The sequence below is a fragment of the Ceratosolen solmsi genome, unplaced genomic scaffold (genome assembly GCF_000503995.2).
Source record: "Ceratosolen solmsi marchali unplaced genomic scaffold, CerSol_1.0 scaffold9, whole genome shotgun sequence".
NCBI classification, from domain to species: Eukaryota; Metazoa; Arthropoda; class Insecta; order Hymenoptera; family Agaonidae; genus Ceratosolen; species Ceratosolen solmsi.
Window position 1 is genome coordinate 355,748 of NW_011948452.1, and position 22,294 is coordinate 378,041.

The 22,294-nt window shown below is 22.0% G+C and overlaps 2 protein-coding genes across 5 annotated transcripts; one reads left to right on the forward strand and one right to left on the reverse strand.

Moving 5' to 3' along the window:
* Nucleotides 1-646: 646 nt before the first annotated feature.
* Nucleotides 647-13,972, reverse strand: LOC105366648 (facilitated trehalose transporter Tret1). 4 transcript variants are annotated; one of them, XM_011505153.1, is made up of 4 exons: nt 10,083-10,399; nt 2,115-2,392; nt 1,877-1,987; nt 647-1,813 (listed from the first exon to the last, which is right to left on the reverse strand). In XM_011505153.1, exons 1-4 carry the CDS (start codon nt 10,151-10,153, stop codon nt 717-719), a joined length of 1,557 nt encoding a protein of 518 aa, XP_011503455.1. In that variant the 5' UTR covers nt 10,154-10,399; the 3' UTR covers nt 647-716. The 4 variants fall into 4 exon arrangements, with proteins under 4 accessions (XP_011503455.1, XP_011503458.1, XP_011503456.1 ...); XM_011505156.1 differs by lacking the exon at nt 10,083-10,399 and adding an exon at nt 13,929-13,972 and having other exon boundaries at nt 647-1,987; XM_011505154.1 differs by having other exon boundaries at nt 647-1,987; nt 10,147-10,399.
* On the forward strand, nt 13,580-22,088 carry ninaB (neither inactivation nor afterpotential B). Its single transcript, XM_011505187.1, has 10 exons — nt 13,580-13,585; nt 18,962-19,227; nt 19,652-19,798; nt 19,880-20,024; nt 20,291-20,441; nt 20,521-20,750; nt 20,820-21,002; nt 21,091-21,495; nt 21,566-21,664; nt 21,844-22,088. The coding sequence occupies exons 1-10, from the start codon at nt 13,580-13,582 to the stop codon at nt 22,018-22,020; spliced, it is 1,809 nt and encodes a 602-aa protein (XP_011503489.1). The 3' UTR covers nt 22,021-22,088.
* Nucleotides 22,089-22,294: the final 206 nt, after the last annotated feature.

The window sequence follows — 22,294 nt, forward strand, 5'->3', positions numbered from 1 at the left end:
ATTGAAATTAAACTATAATCTTAAAATAAATTATTTTAAATCTTTAATAATTTATTACATTTATTATTTTTTACAAAAATATATAACTTACATTTTATGCTTATTAATTACAATACTTAACATTTGTAAAATTTCATATAATTTTTATTGTAATATTTTATATGTATATTTATATAAGATATATAAATATAAAATTAGTCATATTCATATTTTTAAAAAATATAAATGAAAAATAGTTATAATAAATATTTAATGATTGTAAAATTAAATATTTTTTAAAAAATAAATTCTAAATTATCTTCACTATGGTTATTATATTTTATATTTTCAATGATTACTTATTGGTTTAAGGAATATTAATTTTAATTTTTTTGAAATGTATATATTTGATTGGCTGTGAAAACTCATAATATTAATAAATATTAATTACATTTTATTGGAATTTTGAAGTTAACACCTTTTAAGGTGACATTTGAGAAACTACTTAATATTATTTCATATATATTTTAAAAGAATTCAAATTAAAAATATATTTAATGCTTACAGTTTTCTATTTATATATAAAATTACAAATTTATTTTTGTAGTTTAGAATATTGATGCTTTGTATATTATATTCTTTTAATTTAATAAACAATTAATTTTTATGGCATTAATTATTGTGAAATTCGTATTAAAAATTATTTAAAAACATTATAATATTACATAAATCTATAACTATGGAAGCACTTGGCCCTTTCTCACTTGCAGAAAATTTGGTTTAATATTTATTTTTCCAGTTTTTAAATCATTGTTTCTTCCTGAAAAAAAATCTTCTATTTCCTGGAGTGATTTATTTTTAGTTTCTGGCAAATATATGTAGAAATAAATAGTGCCAATCAATGAAATGCATCCATAAAGAAGAAATGTTCCATGTTGTGTAATTAATGTTGCTAGTAATGGGTATGTTTTGACTACTGAAAAGACAAAACTATGTGCAAACATTGTTGTTAATCCACCAATTATACCACGAATTTGTACTGGGTAAATTTCGCCAATCATTATCCAGGGAATAACTAAAAATCCTAGTGTGCATGCAATAGAATAACCTGTAATACAAAGAATTGGAATCCATGAGTAATTAACTAAATATTCTTTTAACCATATATATATTCCAAGTCCAATCATAGTTATTCCACAACCAATAGATGAAATTAAAGTCATTGGTCTTCTTCCATATCTTCGACAAGCAATACAAGCAGCTATCGTTGAAATTAATCTTATAACACCAAAGAAAACTGTTACAAAATATTTGTTTAATTGAATTCCAGATATTGCAACAATATCCACTGCATAAAATGTAACAGCATTTGTTCCAGTCCATTGATAAATTAGAAAATAAAGGAATAGTAATAAGAATGGTTTTAATGCATTTGGTTGAACTAGTGCAACTACTATTTCATAAAAACCAGTAAGTTTCTTAAGATTGTTTTTATTAGAAAAATTTATCAATGTGTTCATTTCCTCATTTAGGTCATACGAAGTACTTCGAAATTTCTTTAACGATTCTCTTGCTTCTTCAGGTTTATTAATAGAAATTAAATATGAAGGTGTTTCAGGAAATAAGAACATGAGAACTAATGCAGTTGCAGGTATAATAGCACTAATGCTTGCACATACATTCCATGAGATTATGGCACCTAATGCATACTCGATAAGAACTCCTGTACTGACTCCTACACTGGCTATAGCAGTTAACATACCTCGAAGATGTGGTTGAGTTACTTCACTAGTATATACTCTAGCTGGTGCGCCTACCATTCCAGATCCAAGTCCTGTAAAAAATCTTCCAGCATAAATCATATGAACATCTGATGCATAGAATATCAGTAACCAACCAAGTAAAGCAGGTACTTCTGTGACAATCAAAGATAGTTTTCTTCCAAGCATATCCATCATATAGCCAGAGAAAAAACAGCCAATAGGTGTGCCAATAGCTGAGAAGCTTGCTAGAAATTGATAGAAGTATTTACAAAAATTGTTTTCATATAGATAACTAATTAAGCCAATCTAAACCTTTAAAATTATTTAAAGATGTTTAATTGAAATATTATTATATTTAAAATATATTCATACCTATCCAAGATGCTTCATTTAAATTTATATTTATAGTTCCATTTCCATCTTTCAATTGCGGAAGAGCTATTGCAGGAAAGCCAAAGGTCATACCAGTATTAATAGTTCCTAATTGAGCAACGAAAGCAGCTAAAATTTGCCTGTACGGACTACCTTGTATTTTTTTCATTTTTTTTTCTTGATTTTTATTAGTAATATTTGTGATAGATTGTGTTCCTGCATTGTATTTTTGATGTACAAGAGCAGCTTTTTTAGCACCAAGTATTATTGAATTTTGTCTAAACAAGGTACAATGGATTAGTAGAGTCATGATGCTAATAGTTTAAAATTAAAATAAATTAATAAAAATAAAGGTGGAGTTAACAAAAATTAACAATTATAAAATATTGAATAAATTATTGTATTACACACACTTATATTTTTATAAAAGTATTTCTGACAATTTAATATTTTGTGAAGTAATTAATTTTGAATGAAGAATGTATATAAAGTTTAAAAACTTTTTTATGTAGACATAAATGTATTTTGACACATTACACTGTCAAATTTATATTTATACATTTAATTATTTTGAAAAAAAAATTATAATCATAGGTAAAACTTTTTTTTATAATTTTAGTATAATATAATATTTTCATACGATTCATTGAATTTTTTTGCTTATAATAATTAGCTGATAATTTCAGAATTATGCAATGCCATTAGTTCATAATTAAATGTTTAGAGATATCTTGAACAAAAATGTAATAATGATTAGTAATTAATTCACAACTATAACTAATTTAATGTACAAAAATTATGATAAATTTTTAAAGACATATATTTGCATCGTATTTAATCTAAGAATTTTATAATTAAAATTTAAATATATAATTGTAAAATAAAAGAAAGAAAAATATATACAATTTTATAATATTCCAAAGTATTAATTATTTAATTATTATAAATATATATTCATTATTAATGCAAATGATCAATATATTATGAAAATTATTTTCCAAATATTATAAATATTTTTATTATTGAATATTGCATTAATAATTAGAAATTATATTTTTATTAATTATGAATATAGTATAATAATGTTTTCTACAGATAATGAACTGTATTAAAAAATAATAGTATAAATAAGTAAATATAAATATTTTTAAATTGTTTAATATAATATATTTAAATTTGTTTAAATATAACATTTTAATATTTTATTAGTATAACATTTGTTTGTAACTATTTTTTAATTATTCTATTTTTATAATTTGTTGATATTATTTTATTTTAATATTATAATTAATCATAATAAATTTTATTAAATGGATACATTTGTTCTAAGCGACATCTTTATAATTGTTACAGTGATGATATATACAATTTTCATAAAGAAAATTCATTATGAATATATGAATTTCGAGTATTTTGTATGTAAGTATATAATTATCGATATAATTAATTAATTACGATTGTACAGGATCAGAATTCAAGTAAAACTTTATAAATATTACAATTTGAAAAGCTAGTTTAATTTTTTTGTAATTAAATTAATATTAAAATACTTGATACATCATGAATTAATTTGATTTCAATAGCAACATGTAAAAAGTAGTTCTAAATTTAGGATTTTCAATACCAAGAGGTAATTCGAATCACATTAAAATAAAATTTTGGTACTGAAATGTGTTATATACTTATACTTTTTAAACATTCAGCCAAAGTTTTATATGTGATTTAATAGCTACAAATTTTTGAGTTTGGACTTAAATTATATTTCCAATTTTGTTGAATTATAATATGTATATGAGATAATTATCAAAAAATAAATTAGCATAGAATAAATAAAAATGGTATTAAATAATAGATAAACTTATATATATTGGAAAAAATTATTACAGATTGATATTCGTTTTAAGTAAAAAATTACTATGATTTTGATATTATTTTAATAACTATTGTAAATTTAATATGATTTAAAATTATATATTAGTGTTTTTATTTATAAGCACATATAAGTAATTAAAAAACTTTTTTATCAGTGCAGTTTATTTGATTTATAATTAAGCTGTTATCTAAACAATTTTTTTTAATGAACTATTATTTAATAATTATTATTTACATAAAATAAGAATAAATCAATTTTCCAATTAAATAAAATTATATTCTTATGTTAATATTATAATGAAAGTTTCAAAACTATTTTCTACACATATATTGATACATTCTATATATCCAAATAATATATTATATATACAGATACATTATTTAAATACTTTATTATACATTAGTTTAATATTTAAGAAATTTGTTTATATAACATTCTTAATTTTCAGTTACATTGTAATAAGATTTAAGATCGACTTAATTATATCACGAGCGACAAATAGTTTTTACATTATCTTCATTAAATATTGTAATAACAATATTAATGATATGGTTTTGTTTATTAATTTAGTATTTTGTAAAATTAATAACTGTATTATTAAAAATTCATAAATAATAAAAACCGATCTACGTAACATTTTCAAAATATTTTTAAAGCTAAAGTTTTGTTTATGTAATTATTAGAATGATATTTTTTGGAAAATGTTGTACATTGATTAGTAGAGCAGTATAATTTATAAAAATTTTTAAGAAAATTATATTAATTTTTTCATTACTTTCAATTAAATTTATTTACTGGATATAACTATAACTGGAAACTATTATATAAATATTATTATTATTGAATTGCTCATTTTTATAAAAAAAGTTAACAATTTATCTCGAAATTTTTATTTTTTCATTAATATAATCATTTATAATTATGATAATCATATACAATATTCAATATATATGTAATTGTAATGTAATTTGGTAAAAAATAAAAATGATATTGATATGAAAAAGAAATGATTATTTTCAAAAACTAATTAATTTTTAAAAATGGCAATCATTCAAATGCAACTTCGAAAAATTTAGATGACTCCAAATATTTTGTTAAAACTGTTATTAATAATACTCGTCGTAAAATGCGAATTTACTGTTCGCTTATTGTTGCGAATAATTCTAGTATCTTATATAAAAATATAAATTATTTGCGTCACATAAAATACATATTCATTTAAAAGGCTATAAAAAAGGTATAATACTGATTTATAAATATAAAAGTTTAATTATTATTTTAATAATTTGAATGAATTTTTTAAACTTAATATACATATAGATATGGTAAAAATAGAAAATTCAAAAATAATTTTTGCTTTCTGCAAGTTTAAAATACCTAACTTTTTGAAATTGTCCATTGTAAAGTGATTTATATTTTTGTGTTTTATTCGGACAGTTTATTACTATTTTCACTGGTAATTGATAATTTAACAACCTTAGAAATAAATATAATTCAGTATAGAAGTAATCAAGATATAGTTTATCGAGATTCATTAGAATAAATTATGCATACTTAAATTTATTTATATTTATTAAAATAATATTTTATAATGAATATTTATCACCTATTTCTTTTGCGACAAATAATAAATTTAATCAAATACAGTGATTTGTAAAATAATAAAATATCATTTAAAATAAAATTGTAATAGAAACACAACTGAAAATAAAAATTAATAAATCAAAATAGATTATATTAATTTAAATCTGTACTTAAAATTTATGAAGATTTATTAATAATACAAAATATTCAATATGATTGAAAACGGCATTAATAAGAGCGCTCATTTGATAGTATAGGTCCAATGCGTATTATTGGCAATAACTAGCCGTGTTTGAAATTATTGCACAATAAAATTTGAATCAATATATTCTTTCGTAAAGAGTTATCCCTATGGAAGGATAAAGCGTCTGTACTCACTCGGCCATGGTTACGTAGCGATGTTAATTGTGCGTTTTACAGCATAAATAAGTAAGGACAAATCACAGATTAAGAATCACAAATGGCCTATAGTGAAAAAGTGGTAAGTTCGTATCAGCAGTATTCTCGGAAGTTATATAGCACGTACTGAGTCGTAAAACGAAGACGAAGAGAAACGAAATCTCAAATATACTCGCGAATCTTAAATTAATGAGAGCGATGAGTGCGAGCGCGACATGTTCTCAGGAATAAGTCTAATTCATGCGTATAGTAATCCTTAATATCGGAAATCTTATGTCCCTGATCATTCTATTCGTGATGTCGGAACCTTTGCGAAGTCTGAGGTTAAAAATCGCGGGTGTGGTTTATTGACGGTCAGGCCTAATTTATATAGTCTTTTTCAATACGTCATTGAAGCAGCTTAGCTATTATCTTGTATATGCGTTATCCAGCTATGACAAGTGGCGCTCAGTACGTTATGTGTGAGTACAGGTCGCTCGACCAGCGGCCAAACTTTTTCTGCCCCGTATATGCGAGCTGTTCTTTTGATGAACTAGAGTAGGGGATATTGGTTTGTGCGTGTGCTTTTTGTTACCGATGTAATATCCTCTAATTAATATCACCTCCGAATCTGCACTAGCTAAGAGTTCCACTGTTACAGAGATGGTGCTATTTATCACATTTCCGCTTTTATAAATGGGTTGAATACTTGATATTATTGTCTTTTTGTAAGATATTCGACAAGTTTCTTATTAATTCTGACTGATGTCTATCATATCTCTGAGAACATATTTATACCTTTTCTCATTATCTTTACTCAATTTTAAATGGGCTTGCAAGTACTTAGTGAAAACGACTACATCCGACATTTCACTTCATTGCATTCTCTATTTTGAGGCTATTATCTTAAAGACCTTGTTTATTTAAACATAATCTGTTGAACCTCATAATTTTTAAAATGCAGTCTTTGATAACGTTATTAAAGAACGTTAAAAAAAATTAATAAATAAGCTTACTAGTGAAAATGTATAGATATTATTAAACTTATATTATTAAATGTATTATTATATTATTAAATGTATTATATTATTAATTTTCATTAAACACAGTAAAATACAAGCAATAATTAATATAGCATTATAAATTTGTCAAAGTAAATGTAAAAAATTAAATTTTGTATTTCACAGTTTAAACTTACCTTAATAATTATTAATTATAAAATAAAAACTAATACAATAACTTCAACAAATCATTCTGAAATTGACTTTTAATAAATTATGAGTTTTATAGAGAAATATTGATAATTCTATAAATATATATTGTAGTATACTAGTGCATTCTCGTTACTATTAAAAAGAACTTATTATTCTTTATATTTCTAATATTCTGATAATTCTTATTAAGAATAATTAAAATTTTTATTAGTGACTTTTTATTAGTTTATTACTTTTTATTAGTTTTATTAGTAAATTTTTATAGTTGACTCAATCAAAATATAAATTATACTGAATATCTTAAATATGATTTCTGTATATTTTGCTTTACTTTTTTATCATGAATACTTATATTATTCACTTATACACTTCGAATGATAATATCAAATTTTGTATATTTTTCAATTTTTTTAATAAAATAGATATAATTATAATACAAGAATTTTTCAAATTATTAAAAAAATTTTAAATAATTGAAGGTAACCATAAGAATCAACAAAATTAAGATAAATAGTTTATTATTTATTTTTAATACTATAGAAAAATAAAAAATCAATTATAATTCGGAATCGGAAATAAAATTTAAAGGAAAATAAATAATACAACGATTAATGTTATTTTATAGAACCATTTTATTTATTTTAAATCGTGTGACTTTCATCATTAATAATTTAATAAAAATGAGTAATATTATTATGATATCATTGATATAATTAGAAAAAAAGTATTACTATCCAATCTTGTATTACACATAAATATTTTGGCATTATTAAAGATATTATTACTATTTAGCTAATTAATGATAATTGATAACTTTAACAATAATAATTATCGATTTTTATACACTAATATGTATTACATTGTAATATTGAGATTTATTCAAATTATTTAAAGCAGAATGTACGCATTACTGGGTAACAATTTCATTTTATATTTAAAAATTTGTAAATAAATAAATTTTGAAAATAAAAAATTGTATGTTATAGTTTTCAACGAATGAATTGAATAGTATTCAAATTAAAAAAATAAAAATAAAATAACTTCTCTCGGTGATAGTACAAATTTAAATGATGAAAGAGTTAGATTTTAGTATATGAATAGTTGTTCTTGGATTAAATACATTTAGTTTATCTAAAGTTTAATAAAATATATGAAAATATTTATATTTTTTACCAGATCAATAAACTTTATTGTTTATAAAAAAACTTATTAGATTTTTTATTTATGAGATATCGGATTTAAATTTATATTGTGATAGCTAAAATTAATCCAGTGAAAAAGATATTATATTTAACTAAAAAAAAGGCTGAATTTTAAATTCGGTGTATCTTTTATTTATACAAAACGAGATTTATATGTATTCTATGTGCATGAATATTGGAGTTTCGATTTAATTAAGGTCCGGTTAGAGAATAAGTAAAAAAGTACAAGTAAAGTTAACTACTTTTTATAGTCTTTTAAAATATTATTAGTATTATTTAATTACAAAACCATAGAAATATATTTTAAAATATATAATTATTTTTATTTCATGTTATTTATATCATGTTTTATCCACATATTTAAAATTTAAAATTTATTTTAGAAAATACGTATTTATGAAATATAGTATTAATAAAAATCAATATTTCACCAGAATTGTGAATAATGCATAATAAGTTTTATTACTTAAATTATAAATTTATTCGAATGATAAATAATATAAAATAAAATTCGTTTTTTAAGTACACACAAATATTTTCAGATATTCCAAGAATTTAAAAATTGAAATAATGTATTAAAAATATTTTTTGTATAAATTATTATTAGATATTGTTATTATTATCTTAGTCGCTAAAGCATAAGATTTCACATTATTTGAATTAAGGATTGTTAAAATATAACATTTACTTAAAGTATTATTGATATAATTTTATTAAGCAATTTTTTAATTGTGGACGTACATAGTTTACAAATTGTGTAGATAATAAAATCGAAAATAAAACCTAGAGGATTAAAGTTAGAATTAAAAATTTTAAACATAAATGTGTTATTATGAACATACAAAAAATTTAATATAAATTCATTATATTTCTTTAAAGTATATTGTCTATAAGATAAAATATTTTTAAAAAATAGAGTAATAAATTATGATAAATATGTTTTTTTACTTTATTTGTAGGTATATGCACATATCATATAATGTTATGTATAATTTAAAATTTATGATTAATTTAAAAAATGGATAAGTTTAGTAAAATTAAAATATGAATGTATATATTTAATATTTGATTGAATAAAATTTGAATATTTTCCAAAAAATGTAACAATTTTTACTAATTTTATGTTCTCAGTTTTTCATGTTCATTGTTAAGATATATAATAATTACTAATTTCTTAGCTAAAATTAAAACAGTGTGATACTAGTATTGACAGTGGAAACAAAATTCACGTAATTTAATGTATTATTTAGTTATATTTGAAATTTTAATTATTTAATAAATAATTTTTTGAGGATAAATAATAAATCGATGAATTGAGAATATATGTTTAATATTGTGTTAAGTATATACTGTTTAAATTAATTATTTATATAGTATAATTATTTCATAATATTTTTACCATGCAATCATTTATATAAGTATACAGTATCTCAATATCATTTTTACGATAATGAATCTCGATATGATTAGATATTAAATAAGTAAAAACAATACCGGTTGTCTCTGTTTCATTATCTTTTTTGAATAGTATTTTTATGACTGCATTATTTATATTTATATATTAGATGATTTGAAAGACTATTTCAACAGCATCTGAATCTTTTTATTTAACAATTTCCTTTAATTAAAAAATATTTATTTATGATATATAAAAAAAATAATGATGAATCCCAGGAAATACACTATGGAAAGGATTTGAAAGATGTTATGTACTTACTGGGTAGCCAGAGTATTAGAATTAAGCTCGGAAATATTGCAAAATGTTTTATAGTTCCTCGAACCTTGCATGTTGTTGATTGATGTCGTGTGTGACGTGTGATTGATTTAAATTTTTTGAGAGTCTGTAAGATTAAGTTATTTGCCTGCCCGTATCGGATCCGGTCAGAAGTATTTGCTATCAAATTCAAGTTATATACTCCGAGTTTAGTTTATATTTTTCATACCCAGTATCATATGTTGATTCTCATAATGAACATTCAGATTAAGTATTACGCGTTAATGACACTGCTGCTCTCTAGATTTCTCTGTTGGACTAGTTACAATGAAATAAGGTGATTAAATAACGTGCAAATTCCTATATATTTTTTTACAGTAGTGCTTCTAAATGTTATTACTTTTTTATTATAGGTTTGTTAGAACGTATATTCATTAATCTTGTCTAAGCTCACTCAACAATTTTATAAAAGGACAAAGAATGGTTGGCTTGTTTTCAAATTTAATTTTGCTTTTAATTGTTTTCAAGAATTATATTTTGAAATAAAATTAAAGCATTGAAATTTTGAAATTTTGAAACAATAAAATTTTAAAATATATTAATATTAAACAATTATCATATTACAATACTTTAATTAATTAAAATATTTATGCACTCAACTTCTTTTTTAATTATTAATTTTTATCTGATTTAAATGAAGTTTAAATCATTTTATATTAATTTATTATTTTATTAATATTATTTATATTAATAATTTTTTTATATAAATTTTAATATAAACAAAAAATCTTATTTTTCAAAGTCATTGTAAACTAAATTAAAAATGATTACTTTAATTGTTTTTGTAGTGGTTTTTAGTTGCTAATTCCTATTAAATTTACTTTCATATTATTGTATGAATCATGTAATTGTTATAATTTATACACAATTTAATGTGTTTAGAACATTATAGACATTAATTTAAAAAAATATATGACAAAAAATATACAAGAACTGATATTCCCATACAAACTATGAATTTAAAAATTAAGATTTGATCATACAAAAATGATATATTTAATTTAGTTGACATATAAATTTACACATATTTATATATAGATACATATATCAAGCAAATATTAATTTCTTTTCACGATATTCTAATTATATATCATAAGTATTTTATATCATAAGTAGTTATACTTTATATTTGTATAGATGATAATTTTGTTTCTTTTTTCAAAATTGTAAAAATTAAATTATATATTAATCCAGCCCTTTTGAGCCCTTTGAAACAGATAAATTGTTATGAATATATTACAATAACTGATAATATTTATTTGAATAAATGTTACAACTACTATTTTTATAAAATAACCTGTAATATTTTTATTACAAAATAATAATAAAATACAAAATAATAATAAAAAACATTTCTATATTATGAAAAATAATAAAACTAAAAAATTAGTAACATTTATAAATTTAAAGTGATTATATTAAAAACTGTAAATTAATGATTCCTTTAATATATTATTGACACAAATATTAGTTTGTAATTATTTTATAATTATTTCAAATATATTAGGACTATTTATAGAAATTATTAAAACGGACACGTATATTATATGTGAATACTATTAAAGCCTTTATGTCGTTATATTATATAAATATAAGAAAATTTATTTCTCTTTTCTGATTGGAATTTCAATAGTAGCGCTTTTTTACATGATTAGTAATTATAGATTTTATATTACATTTAATTGATGTCATATGTGAAATATAATTAGATTAATATAAAATGCAAATTAATGATTATTGTGATTATTATATATTACCAAATTGTATAATTATTAAACATTATTGTAGATTTAAATACATTTCAAAAATCAATAGAATTAAATTTTGAATACTTATATAGACATTGGAACTTTTTTTGACAGTTTTACTTTTAACATAGACACATTCAATAAAAATATGAAGAATAAACTTTTTTTTTTTAAATATTGCTTTTCATAAGTACTTGAATAATCGTATAATCGAGTTTCGATTTTATGATTTTATAACGAATCCACGTAATTATATGTTATTATTATTTGTATTATCTAGAAAATATAGAATTTTTCTAGTTTTAGAATATTTGAATACAATTATAATAAAGAACAATTTATGATTTACAATAATTCAATATAATAATTTCATTTATATTTGACAATAATCATTTGCTGATCATTTACGTATGTCTAAAAACTAAATATTTCAAAAACGAATAAAATACATCTGAATATAGATACCAGTGTGACTACATTGAATTAGCTAATATTTTATCTACCGTTACTTAAACAATGCCAAGATCATGGAGTCCTAGTTAGGAAACGAGGTCGTCAATCATATATTAATTGTCTATATTGTTGAAAAATAAAATAAAAATCAAATTGATATAATTTTTGACATCAGTTATATTTTTCAGTACTTCCAATGACCAATAAGTTTAGTTTATTGTATTTAATCATGTGTATTTATTTTCATATTGACTTAATTACAATAATTAATACTTGATGTAAATTGGGAGTTTCACCTTTAATAATTATTTTAATTATTAATAGTTTTAATTATTTATGATCAAATTTTTTAACTCTTTAACGGATGAAACAATAATTTCTAACTAATTATGATTATTAACGTATAATATATTAATAATGGTTCATTATGCTTAGGAAATATTTTAAAAATTATATTATTTTATATGATTTTAATGTTATTCAGTTTAATTAATTGTATTTCTTATTCGCGCATTATTGTTGTTTTCAAATTATAAATTTATTTATTTTAAATATAAACACATTAAAATATATTAAAAATACTGAATAGAATTAAATATCTTTAATTTGAATTTCAACATATTGGTACCTTAATTATAAAGTTAAAATTAGTTTATAGTTCAGATGAATTTAAAATATTTTTAAATTAGAACCTAATATTAACTAGGTATATACATATGACATACAATAAAAAAACTCTCAAGTTATTATAAAACGTAAGTAAAAATTTATGAAAGTGAGCATCATAAGAGAGTATAAAAAATAATATTTGTTATTACAGATAATACAAATTTTTATCGAGAAATTTTTTAATGATTATAATTATAACAAACAATTTCAATTATAGATCTATCATATATTTTAACTTATAATATTTAAATATTTATTTTAAATGGCATGAATAAACGAAATGTGGATAATGAGTATTAACGATTTAATTTGAATTACTTTGTCAAGACAAAATAAAGTATAAATATATTATGTTATTTGTCTATTCTGAAAAATGATCTGAATTTGAAAAAAATGATGTATATATAATTGTCTGGGATCAGACTAAAAATCTCCTTCTGATGGTGGGTGGAGGCTTGCTGGCAAGTGGAAGGGGCAATGCAATTATTCAATACTGCCTTTAATGTTTATAGTCTATCCTTTGATTAAATATAATAAATAATGAGTAGTTAATAATCTATGAATATCGAAATGAGTGTATGATAGAATGAATAGATCAGTGTTTCTTCATTATTGTTGGTGGCGATAAATTTGTACGTGTATTCTTGATAGCCTGGAGCGTGATTCTCCTTCTTCCTTTGGGTTGAGTAGTTGTAGTGGGAGACTCGTGGTGGTAGGGGCAGCAAGTTGGTGCCGTCTTAGCAGCCGGCGTGGGGTGAGCTGTAGTGTACGGAGTGGTGGGAGAACGTCTGTGTGACGTCACTGCTTGTGTCCGTGAGCTCAAATTTAGTGGTGGTATTGGTGCACGTTCGTGTGCTTGATGTGGGCGCAAACCGCGGAGTAGAGGTAAGATGTAAGAACGAGCGTCAGCGTTGCTTACATGTGTTGGCGGAACCGCTGTAGAGTCGGTCCTGTCGTAATGGGTGCTTGTTACTAGAAGGAAGAATCGCGGCACGTGCAGATCCTTAAATATTCTCGGACTGTTACTCGGTGGCTTTTACTATGCCGCTATTTTTCATGACGTCAATAGGGCATATCTTTGTCAGGTTCATTTATTATTACTTCTTGAAATTATAGTCGTATATCCAAGTTTTTCGGCTAGAAGCATTCTTCGAGTCCGTTGGCTAATGTTTACAAAACAATGTTTCGCGCGCTCACACTTCTCCCACTTTGTATTCCGCTCAAAAATACTGTAATCCGTAACAACAATATATTATAATATGTTATATTTTATAATAGAAATAGCATACATTGATCATATCATTCAAGTTCAGATTTTTATACGGGGATAGCATTGAAAACTTTAATCGTGAATTAGTCATTGAAATTTATATAAATATCGAAAAATGTATAAATATGTTAATGTCAAAATTATAAAATATAAAAAAGCCCGTATGTGAACTTAAATGTGTGTAAATTTAAATATATACATTTATATATATATTTTTCTGTTATTTCTGATATATTTATATTAATTATTATGAAGATTTAAAGAGTTTAATAGAACAATTTAGATTATTCACACAAATTTATTTTTATTACATTGCGGTAATAGAAATTGATTTTATTATATTTTTTCCTATATCTTTTCATATGGAAACAAAAAATTTTGCAGACGACTTATAATGTTTTATTGGTCTTGAGTGATTATAAAAAAATAAACGTTTCGTAGTTTTTAAATTTAAATAAAAAGAAATTTTATAATTAAAGAAATTTTTATTATAAATGCATAAAGAATAATTTAAACCAATATTATCTTATTGGGTTTGTGATAATGAGATAAAAATATAGATATTGACAATCGGTTAAAAAATAAATTTTATTTGGCAAATTCATGAGATTTAATGTTTAAGGATAACGAAGATTTTATATATAAAAAAAATATAGTATAATAAAATTGATAGATACTGTCTATTATTGTCATAGTTAGAAATTATCGATAATGTATATGTACAGTTATTTTCAGGATGATTATAAAAACATTTATTCTTTTTAATATAAATTTAGGAATGAAATAAAACAGTATAACAAATCCAAAATAGATGGCGGGCAAAAATTAAAAATTAAGTCATTTATTTTATTAAAATATAATTTTAGAAGTTTTTCTATAAAAAATAATATAAATAACATATATAACATAAGCTAAACATAAATAAACTACATAAAATAAAATAATAACATATATTCAATTTTTTTAAAACTATTGAATAAATTTTCAAATATTCCTTAAAAGTTATATATGATATATTTTTCAATTCGAGTAAAATTATGAATATACAAGTGGTAAAAATTATTTGAAAAACAGTTTTCTTTTTTATTTGTTAAAAATAAGATAATAATTGCACAGTTATATCCATATATCATTATTGCATAATTGTAATGAATATTATATAATCTTCATATTCTCATAATTGAACTATATATAATGACAAATGTTTACAAATAATATTGATTACTGCTCAATAATACATATATATTATTTTTTATCCTCTTTATGTTTCGTACATTTATCATTTATTTAATTGACGATACTTTACTTGGAAGATTTGAAATAAAACCAACTTATATGGTATATAATAAAAGAATGATAATTATATTTAGAAATGTATTTAATGATATATTGAAATTGATTTTGAAAATTGAAGATCTTTAAATTTTTTTCTGAATGTAAAATTATCAGATTATTGATTAGCAGTCACAATAATCCGATAACATAGTGTTGTATCAGGCTATACATCAGTTTAAATTATTTTAATAGGAAAATATTCTAGATAAGTTAATACGTACTTGACTGGTTTATTCCAACCTCATCCGATGAATGTGAAAAACTAGAGTAATGTGTATCTAGATTGATTTAAAATTATGCCATTTGTAAAGCTATACATTGCAATAATTTTATTATTTTTTTAATACTTTATTATCATATGCAAGCCGAATTTTAATTGCCTAAAATAATGCAATTCACTTTTTTCCTCGAATTAAGTTTTCATAATATTTACATTACTATTTTTAAATACTTGTAATATAATATTATTTAACAAAATGTATTTACTTAATTCTTATAATATATTTGTACACGATTCCACGTTACATTTTACAGTAAAAATATTATATTTTTAAATAATCAATTTTTAATAATATGTTTATGAAAGCATTTTGCAGATATTATTTGTAGTTTTTTTTATGTGAAATTTTTTTAACAACTTTAATATCGATGGTTTTTGATAAAAATAAAAAACTAATGATTTTAAAGAAAAAATTATAATTAATATAAATATATTATTGCATTAATTTTTTTAATATAAAGAAAACGTTAGTAAAAAATAATTTATATTTATAACAATATGTTTTTGTTAATACTATTTTTTGTTTCTTATATTCGCGATAATATATTTAAAGTGTGAGTAAATAAAATGTTATTTCATTATTTACAAAGGTGTAAATATGCTAATAAATATAATAAAAATATAATAAAGGAATAAATAGATGAAATATATTAATTTGTTATAATATTACATTATTTATTGGGCCTATCTTTTTAGAACCGTAAATGGTTTTTAATAAATACAATATTTTTAATTTATTGTTTAAAAAAATTTTTATATGTTTTTTAATTAATTATGAAGTTCAAATGTTTTTATTATCAGAAATAATAATTAGAATTCTATTTGCCTCATGTAATATACACACCTGAATTTTTATATTATTTATTCATACTTGATGAATTATCGATACTCTTACTATGCGTTAAATAAGAAAACTTTTAATAGATTATAAAATAATAAACTCAAGTCCGCGAATAAAATAAGTGAATTATTTTGAAGAATAGGATTTATTTAGATAATTAAATCTTTTTAAATTAAACTATTAAATAGTTTATTTAACAGATATCATTCATCAAAATAAAACAAGTGTTATTTTTAATTCATTATTAAACCAAATATAAAATAATTGTACATAGCAGTATATTTTCTGAATAAACAAGGTTGTATTGTAAGGAACAAGTAGATCAAGAAAAGACTACCCATTTAAATATCTCTATTTTCTGTTTAAATATATCTATTTTCATTTTATTAATTGAAGGACTTAACAGCTATTAACAATAACATATAAATTAAGACATGAAACCAATCAATAATCATGCTAGCGTTCTTTGATTTGAGCCGTAAGTTCGAAAACAAAAACACATTTGCTTATAAAACTCATTTGCGAATAATGTTCTTTCCTTGAATTTTCTCTACTATGTATAATCAAATCAAGAGCTTATCTATGCATGCGCGTATAATAAAGTGCTGTTTCATCTGTGAAGCAAATTATTTCTTTGTATGATGGGCTATATATACCGGTCATTTAATTTTTAAAAATGGTCATTATTACATTTGATAATTTAAAATCGATTCAACAAAACTACTAGCTCTAGATATACAAAAATATGAGTTAGTGTCGAGCTATATTAGTTATTTATAATGTTTATATATTTATATAATATGTAACTATAGAAATGAACTTTCAAACTAACACGATTAGTCAAACTCTACGATCATCATTCGAATTTGCATTTTTCTGCATTCGCGAATATATATGTGTGTATAACTTGCAGTATACTACTAATTTAATCTGTGATCAAATAATTTATATCAAAATATTAATTTTTGTGTTTATTGAGTGTGTAAACAGCATATCCTATGGTATACTTAATGTATATAATTATTAAAAAATTCATATATGTTATTGCATTTATTAATAGAGCAACATGATTTATATATATAACATGTTCTACCTTGTTTTAAAGATCTACGTAGAATGTATTTATTTAAAAATTGTATCGTGTTACTTATCAGAATTATTTACATAATTATAACAGGAAATTTAGCCTTATGGTTTCTATTTAGTTTTTATATACTTAGAATAGTCCACTAGCCGATATTATAAAATAATACATTGGCGTTTTAGAGAATTTTAGGAAACAAAGGAGATGAAATATATCAAGTGAATATATTCAATTAACTAAAGTGCATTATCTTTGTATTTATTTTAATTTATCATCATAAAATAAGAGTTGTAGTATAAATGAATATTGATGTATAATTTTTAAAAAGAAATAATTAAATTTTTTATACTGATATATATAACATGTATTTAGTATCGTGAAACGTAATTTTTTACTGAAACATAATTTGGTCCCACGCGAAGTACAAAAATATTTATGAATTAATCTAAACTTCGTAATTATCATAATATATACTTCGTTTATCGTATAATACTTCGTATTATGACGTTGAGATTAGAAGCCTAAATAAATTTACTTGCTTACTGTTTGGTAAGGTTTCAATGGTATTATTGTAGCTTTAAAGAGATTATCAACTGATACTTTTTAAGGTCAAGAGTCATCTAGTTAGGCGATATTCATCAGTCGCAAGTGTTGTATGAATGATAGACTTTTCCCATACACGTGTGCAATATATTGTAATCTCAATTTTAACAATCAATGAGAAGGAAATTGAGTTCAATAACAATTAGTCAGATGAAAATTAGTTTTAAATTATGCAAATTGTTAAATTATTATTTTATAAAATAGATATTTTATTAATTATAAAGGAAGAATTGTGTTTCTGCAATAACAAATTTAATTGACACACATATTAAATGCTTTTAAGATTTTAACACTAAAAAATGTATATATATCGACGATCAGTTTCTAATCAAGATTTTAATTCTTCAGAATTCAATATTATCGAAAATTTATTAAATCAAAATATTTCAAAATTAACATCTTCAAAATCCACAATATTTGAAGTAAGTTCATAATCATATATGAATTAATTATAGAATCATATATATTAACAAAATGTTATTTCCATTTAATAATTTGCAAAAGTTATAGAAAAAGTAATATTTCTGTATTTTTTATAGACGAAAGAAGGCATAAATTTATCGACAAACATCCAGAATAGTAAATCTGATACAACTGCAAATTTGACTAATTACTACCCAAATGTTGATACATCAATATGGATGCGTTCGTGTGAACAAGAAGTAATAAAACCCATTATCGGTACGATTTCCGGTCAACTTCCCAACTGGTTAAAGGGAACACTTCTAAGAAATGGACCTGGCTGTCTCAAAGTTGGTAAATACAGATTTGATCATCTGTTTGACAGTTCTGCTTTACTCCATAGGTAAATAAACCTACACTTTAAAATATTATATAAAAACATTTTTTTACATAATAGCAATTATAATTAATCCAAAATAATATTATGAAATTTGTTGTTTATATTTAAATTTAGTAACTAGAACATAATATAAATGTAATTAAAAACATTATGTTATTAAAGTTATATAAAAATGTACGTATTATTAAAAATTACATATTATATCAAAATATATCTTACTTAATTTTTAAATTATTTAAAAATCATAATATTTAACTAATTATTTTTAAGTTCATACTAATCTAAATTACTAATCTAAATAGATTAACTAATCTAAACTAATTATGAACTAATCTATATAGATTTATGAATAATTTGACAGATATATAATATTCGAAAATAGATATTAGAATATTATTTTTTCAAATTATCATTGCTTTGTTATCAGATTTGAAATAAATAATGGAAATGTGACATATCAAAGTCGTTTCATTCAAACTGATGTGTACAAAAAAAACCATGCCGCTAAAAGGATTGTCATTACAGAATTTGGCACAAAATCTGTTCCTGATCCTTGTCAAAGTATATTTGAGAGGTATATAAAACAGCCTTGAGTAATTCTAAAACGGTTTAAAGAAATTTGTCTTTATATCAAATTAATGATTATCTATTTTAGAGTTGCTTCTATATTTAATCCAACAGAAAGTTTATCCGATAATTCAATGATATCTGTTTATCCGTTTGGTGATGAATATTATACATTTACTGAATCCCCTGTTATACATCGTATTGATCCGAAATCGCTGGAAACCTTAGAGAAGGTAATACTTTATTATACCTTAATAATTTTTCAAACTAATCTTATACTTAATTTTAAATACGATTTAATACAAGTATTTGCTTCATTTGATATATAAACTAATTTATGCATTTTTAAAATATTTTGTATCCTACGTATATATATATATATATATATATAATATATATAGATCAATATTTTAGAAAACATTTATATGAATTATTTTTTCTTTATACAATTCATTTATGCATTTTTTGTAATTATTGTAAAACTTTTCTTATTTTTAAGGTAAATATCGGAGAATTTATAAGTATAGTGAGTCATACATCCCATCCACATATAATGAATGATGGAACTGTGTATAATTTGGGGATGAGAGTAACAAAAAGAGGTCCAGCCTATATCATTGTAAAGTTTTCACCTAATAATTTTATAAATAGTAAATTCTATTAATCATTAATTTTTAATGGAAATATATAATTAAATTATGAATAATCGTATATTTCTCTGTAAAATAGTTAATAGAATAAAAAAAAAAAAATTATCCATGTTCGATAAAGCTGAGATAGTTTCAACACTTCAATCAAGATGGATTTTAAATCCGTCTTATATGCATACATTTGGAATTACTCAGAATTATTTTATTATTGTTGAGCAGCCATTAGCTATTGCATTAATGTCCTTGGTGACTTGTCAAATAAAAAATCAACCAATGTGTACTTGTTTAAAGTGGTATGAAAATGAATATGTAAGTTAAATAATATACTTTTCGTTTAAATTTAAAACATCAAGTTTATAAATTTTTCTTTTATTTTAGACTCATATCAATATTATTTCTCGTAATACAGGAAAAATCGTGAAAACTTTTCTTGCTGAGGCCTTCTTTTACTTACACATAATAAATCAATATGAAACAGGAGATGGTAATTATGTAGTTTTGGATATATGTTGCTACCGTGATGCTAAAATGTTAGATTGTATGTACATCGATAGAATGCAGGTAGTTTTATTTTTTTTAAAGTTAACAGGTATATTTTGTATTCAATTATTAAAAGTAAAAAATTACAATAGTTTATAATTTATTTCAGAATATGCATAAAAATCCAAATTATTCCACACTTTTTCGAGGACGACCCCTTAGGTTTGTTTTACCCTTGAAAGAACCATCAAGTAATATTTCGTCTGATTTTAACTTAATTACTATCCATAACGTATACGAAACATTAGATACTGTAAATGATCATCTCAATGCTAAAAAGTTGTCGAGGGACAGTAAAGTTTTTAATAATAATAATAATAACAGCAAAATTAATTTTCTTAAAAAAAAAGCAGCAGCTTTTAAACTACCAAATGGTAAAATCTTTGTAAAGCCAGAATTACTATGTGATTTAGGATGCGAAACACCTCGCATTAATTATCAATCGAATTTTGGAAAAGAATATCGATATTTTTATGGAATATCTAGTGATGTCGATATTGAAAATCCTGGATCGGTAATTATTTTTAGTTACGTGAAATAATTTACATAAGCACAGAAACTTATAAATAAATAACAATTTTTAGATTATCAAAGTGGATATAAAACAAAAAACTAAATTGGTTTGGTATGAGAAAGGAGTATATCCTAGTGAACCAATATTTGTACCAGATCCAAATGGAAATGTAATTCATTTTTTTAATGATAAAAAATATTATTTAGAATCGTTAAAAGAAAATTTGATCAATATTTAATATAATAAACAATGAAAAATATAGCATTTATTAGGCTATTAAATAATCAATAGAATAATGAATATATATGTAAGCCTTTAAAAAGCAACAATATATTTAAAATTTTTCAGAATGAAGATGATGGAATCGTTCTTAGTGCACTCGTTTGGGGTCAAGAACGCGAATCAGAAGTTGCACTATTAATTTTAAATGCTATCACCTTCAACGAAATTGCACGTGTCACATTTAAAACACCTGGTCCAGTGCCAAAGTGTTTACATGGATGGTTCAGTAGTATTGTTTCTTAAATGTCTGATTTCTTATGAAAAATAATTTTCTTTACAAATATCTAGTTTTTAGAATCCTAAATAATTACAATAATATAGTATAATTAAAATTATTATTTACTTTTTATGTTTTCAATTTATTATTTATTTAATAGTTTCAATAATTTATAGATATTATGCTATTAGTTATTCTCATAGAATAAAGTTTAACATTTGAAATAATGAAGGAATATAAATTTTAAAACTTATTAAATGTAATTCTATTAATTTTAATAAAAATATTAATTATTGGAAA

Coding starts and splice junctions, on each gene's coding strand:
- ninaB (XM_011505187.1), top strand. Junction 20,025..20,290: donor CGCTGGAAACCTTAGAGAAG/GTAATACTTTAT, acceptor CTTATTTTTAAG/GTAAATATCGGAGAATTTAT. Junction 21,496..21,565: donor ATATTGAAAATCCTGGATCG/GTAATTATTTTT, acceptor AACAATTTTTAG/ATTATCAAAGTGGATATAAA.
- LOC105366648 (XM_011505152.1), bottom strand. CDS start 10,153: ATGCAAGGTTCGAGGAACTATAAAACATTTTGCAATATTTCCGAGCTT. Junction 2,393..10,082: donor TCTAATACTCTGGCTACCCA/GTAAGTACATAA, acceptor TACCTTGTTTAG/ACAAAATTCAATAATACTTG. Junction 1,988..2,114: donor AAATGAAGCATCTTGGATAG/GTATGAATATAT, acceptor ATCAATTTCTAG/CAAGCTTCTCAGCTATTGGC.